Source organism: Odontomachus brunneus, unplaced genomic scaffold (assembly GCF_010583005.1).
Source record: "Odontomachus brunneus isolate Ranch 3 - 2012 unplaced genomic scaffold, Obru_v1 Obru_scaffold_300, whole genome shotgun sequence".
Classification (NCBI taxonomy): domain Eukaryota; kingdom Metazoa; phylum Arthropoda; class Insecta; order Hymenoptera; family Formicidae; genus Odontomachus; species Odontomachus brunneus.
In genome coordinates this window covers 14,317-19,185 of record NW_022639750.1, presented here as the reverse complement: position 1 = coordinate 19,185, position 4,869 = coordinate 14,317, and the positions used below count along the sequence as shown (strand labels likewise).

Genomic DNA, 4,869 nt, shown 5'->3' with positions numbered 1-4,869 from the left:
CCATTCAAGGAATTTTGAAGGGAGCGAAACAGATGGTAATCTAAAGGTGCAATGTCTGGAGAATACGGAGGATGTGGTAAGACATCCCAACCTAGCGCCAATAATTTTTGCCGGGTTTGTAGAGATGTGTGCGACCAAGCGTTGCATAGTGAAAGACGGCGCCTCTACAATTTACCAATTCTGGACGCTTCTCGCGGATCATTGCATTCAATTTATCCAACTGCTACAGTACACATCTGAATTGATCGTTCTGTTCTTTGGAAGTAGCTCGTAGAACACAACACCCTTCCAATCCCACCAAATTGAGAGCATGATCTTGCTCGGATAAAACCCTGCCTTTGAAATGGTTTGTGGCGGTTCGCTGCGGTCTTTCCACGATCTTTTGCTCTTGATGTTATTGTAGACGATCCATTTTTCGTCGCCAGTTACCATACGATTCAGAAATGGATCATTTTTTTCATGTTTTCCGAGTGAATCGCTGATGGAAATGCGTTGGATTAAATGAGCTTCGCTCAGTTCGTGCGGAACCCTAACATCGAGACGGCTAACATAACCAAGTTGATGCAGATAGTTTTCCACGCTCGATTTCGATATTTGGAGAACATCTGCAATCTCCCGCGTCGTGTAGTATGGACTGGTGTCGATTATCGCCTTCCATCTGTCGCTGTCGATCTGATTTGGTAGGCCTAAGCGTGGTTTGTCTTTGACGGAAAAATCTCCGCAACGAAATCTCGCAAACCATTTTTGGCATACGCGTTCTTTCTCCATATATTGTACAAATCTTTCTACAGGTTTGCGCCGCGTTTTTGCCTTATTTAAAATAAAAAAGGATAAAAAAATAATATGTCAAAAATGCTCCTCCTGGGGTATCCATTTTCAGATGACGCAAAACACACAAGATACACAAGCAATCTTTACGTATATTTTTTAAATGCGTTGAAATGTCATCTGTCAATGACTATACGCTTTCAAGACTTTTGATTGAAGATACAGCTTAGCAGAGCGCCTTGAAGCCATTTATTGAAAAAAATCGCACGGACTTATTGGCTAATCCAATATTATAGATATGCTCTGTAGTTAGTCCTGACAGATATTTTGACAGTTTTGTACATTTTTTTGAAACTATATGCAATTTTGACAGTTTTCCGAATACAGAAAATATTACTGGCAATGGTAAATAGGTCAGTAATAAATTTTTGCTGCTCAGTTTTATTACTCGTACTCGTAATAATTTTTTACTGACATATTTATCATAGCTAGTAATACTTTTTGTAAAGTACCCTCACAACACCGAACATTGCAATAAGATTACAAGCTTATATATTTTAATGAACATCCTAGGTAGCAGACAGCCGTGATAATGATGTGAATTTTACGTCATCTGTTACGTCATTTATCCTTCAAGTTAATCAAATAATGACATCCTTTTGACGGTCCTAAGACACAGACCAATGACGTCATATGTATGACGACTTAATGACGTCGTTGTTTTACATAAAATGACGTAACAATGAAGTATAACACTGGTTAAAAAAATATATTTTGCAGAAACGATTGTAAGCTTATGTTGATTTAAATATAATTTAGCTGTTTTATTTGATTTCTCACTATTTCCGCACTTGAAAATTTACTCACTACTGGTCGGACGCGAATTCGTGACCTCACACACTTCCAGATTCCTAAGTCTACCACCTTGGTTACTGCACTATTTCTTCAACTGATACTAAGTATATTTTGTTATCCCTATGGCTATATGTAGCCAAAGCACTAAATAGATAGATTTCTTATAATATTATTTAGTACAACTATAAAAATAAACTATGTATAATTTTAATATTTCATATAATAAAAGAGATTATATTTCATATAATAAAAGAGAAGTTAGAGCATGCATAAAATATTTATGTACAATAAGTTTACTTAAGTGTTGACATTACAAAACATTAAAAAACATTTGAAAAAAAACATTTTTAAAACGTTAAAAATAATGAAATAAGTTCTCTTTTTTTTTTTTTTTTATTAAAAATGCGTTTTTCTTAACGTTTGTAAAAATATTTTTATTTTAATATTTAATAAACGTTCATTTTAACATTTAAAAAATATATTTTAAGTGTTAAATGTTAACATTTAGAAAATATATTTTAAGTGTTAAATGTTAACATTTAGAAAAACGTTTTTTAAATGTTAAAATAAATATTCATTAAATATTAAAAATAAAACATTCTTCCAAACGTTAAAAAACGTTATTTTAATAAAAAAAGAACTTATCCCATTATTTTTAATGTTTTAAAATGTCTTTTGAAATGTTTTTTAAATATTTTTTAAAATATTGTTTGTTTATTGGGTAACAAAAATAACTAGTAAATGAGTAAAAAATATTATATTTGTAATATTTTTTTAAATATTGCTGTAATATTGCTAAAGTAATATTTCAAATTAATGTCACTGCAATGTCTCTGCAACATTGCACTGCAATATGCAACGTTATTATTATATAAAAATATATCTATAAAAATAGTAATCTTTTTAAAAAGAAAAAGAAATTCTTTCGAAAAAGAAATTCGTCTATAATATGGTAAATTAAACGTTATCATAATGTCATTTTGCAAAGTCATTTTGACGTCTTAAAACATGATGTTAAATACACGTCCTCAAAAGACAAATTATGTTACTGACCAATATTGACGTCAAAATAACGACAGCTTGCTGCCGAATGTTACTGCAATCTGCCATTAATCTTCACCAAGATTCACTGGAGAAATAACCTCGACTTTTGTGTAATAATGCTTTATTGCTTGTACACGCTTATTAGCTTGCTCGGACTCGAACACATCCCTCACGCCGCTGCACTCCGCGTTACACACACTCATGCCCGTCTAAAGGCGCGTCTAACAATTTAACTCTAGCCTAGGGACTCTCTTATACAACATCTCTCCTTTTTTTATAAAAGTAACGTTTACAACATTTTTTCTTTTATGTGATTTACGGAATAATCCTTAAGATAGGTGGGTTTCGTTTTTTGGTGGACTTTTGCGGTTTATCAACAGGAGGCTCTTCTGCTTCACAATAATCCAATTCTGCAGAATCCTCTGAAGTTTGTTTCTTCTCGTTTTCTTTTATTTTGGGCTCATTCTTTGGCCGTATCTCCTATGTAAGCTGCTTTTTGCTTTCGATTAAGTCGTTGTCAGGTTCGTCGATGAAAACCTGTGGCTGGTCTATTGCTTTAACACTTATGTTCTATTCTGTGGGAACTGGAACGAAATGCCAGCGATTTCTTCTTACTATAATGTCGGTATCCGTTTTGACGAGGTACGTGTTCGGACTACTAGCTATGTTTACGATTTGATCCACGCATATTTATAATCCAAATCCTATCGTTTAAGAAGCGAAAGCTTTGTTGCACGATGTCGTCTGTTATAATCTCGTTTCTGTCTCTCCTTCCTTCTTTCCTCTCGTTGCACTTCTAGGTGGTTTACAAAAGATTCTAGATTTTTTGGTAAAGGAAGGAAAAACCGTACTTTGCGAAAATAACAATTCTGCCGGAGAATATCCGTTTTCCAATGGTGTGGATCTATAGGCTAACAGTCCTAAGTGAAAATCATCGCATTTCTTTAAGATACTTTTTGCGATTTTGACCGCTGCTTCCGGCGCACCGTTACTTTGAGGATACTTCGGAGAGCTCGTTATGTGTATAAAATCGTATGCCCGCGCGAATTCTTTAAATTTGGATGCAAACTGCGTTCCATAATCGCTTCTAATGATTTCTGGTATGCCGAACCGAGCAAATGTTTCTTTACACTGTTCAATAACCTTTGACGCTGTCAAGACTCTGAGCGTAGACTAAACAACTCAAGATATCGTGAATAATAATCGAACATAACTACATACCATTTTGTATGTTTAAAAAGATCTATTTTTCCCTATTTTTTGCGGTCGGCTGGGAAACGCTTCCTTAACAAAAGATTCTTTCATATTTATTCTTTCTTTTATACATTTAGGGCAATTTTCTACAACACTTCGCAGTTGCGAAATTAAATCTATCCATACAGATTGTTTAGCTCTCTCCCTGCACTTGCTTCCGAAGTGTCCTTCGTGTATTTTAGAAAGGATCTCTTTTTGCAGTGATAAAGGTATGATTATAGGGGAGTTATGTAGCAAAAGATTATGTAGGAATTTATTAATTTATCTATGTAAGAAATATTATTTCGCAACTGGTAATATGGCCATAGACCTTCTGGTAATTTCCCTTTTGAAAGCCAAGTTGTCAAACAGTATTCTTTAAGTTTCTGACAAATAAAATCCGTTCCTTGCTGCTCACGTATTTGATCTAAACGAGTTTTTGTCGCGGGTAAATTATTAAGTGTTAACTGCACATATCCTTCAATTTCTTCAGGTAAATCATCCTGGACTTCGGTACAAGCGTTTATGGGATATCGAGATAAACAATCTGCTAGCACTAACTGTTTTCCCGATAAATATATAATAGTGTAATTGTAACACATAAGTCTTAACTTAATTTGTTGAAGACGCGGTGTTCGTTCATCTAACGGTTTTAAAATCTTCTGTAAAACCTGTATGAGCGGTTTATGATCCTTTTCTAACGTAATATCCAAACTTATAATATATTCTTTGTAGTCTTCTGTTGCTTAGGCCAATGCCAAGGTTTCCTTTTTAATTTGGCTGTATTTTTGTTCACTCGGCGTGAGAGTCCGAGATGCATATGCAACTATTTCCCGCGTACTTTTCTTGTCTTATTGAATTAGTGCGCTACGAAGTCCGTAACTGGATGAGTCTGCTTGTATAATAATTTGTTTGTTATAGTCGTAATGGGCTAATGTAAGTGCCTGCGATAATAGCTCTTTTATTTCA

At 34.2% G+C, this 4,869-nt stretch overlaps 1 protein-coding gene across 1 annotated transcript; it reads right to left on the bottom strand.

The window, feature by feature from the left end:
* Positions 1-207: 207 nt before the first annotated feature.
* LOC116853286 (histone-lysine N-methyltransferase SETMAR-like) lies at positions 208-768 on the bottom strand. The gene has a single exon (XM_032834282.1). The coding sequence runs from the start codon at positions 766-768 to the stop codon at positions 208-210; it is 561 nt and encodes a 186-aa protein (XP_032690173.1).
* Positions 769-4,869: the final 4,101 nt, after the last annotated feature.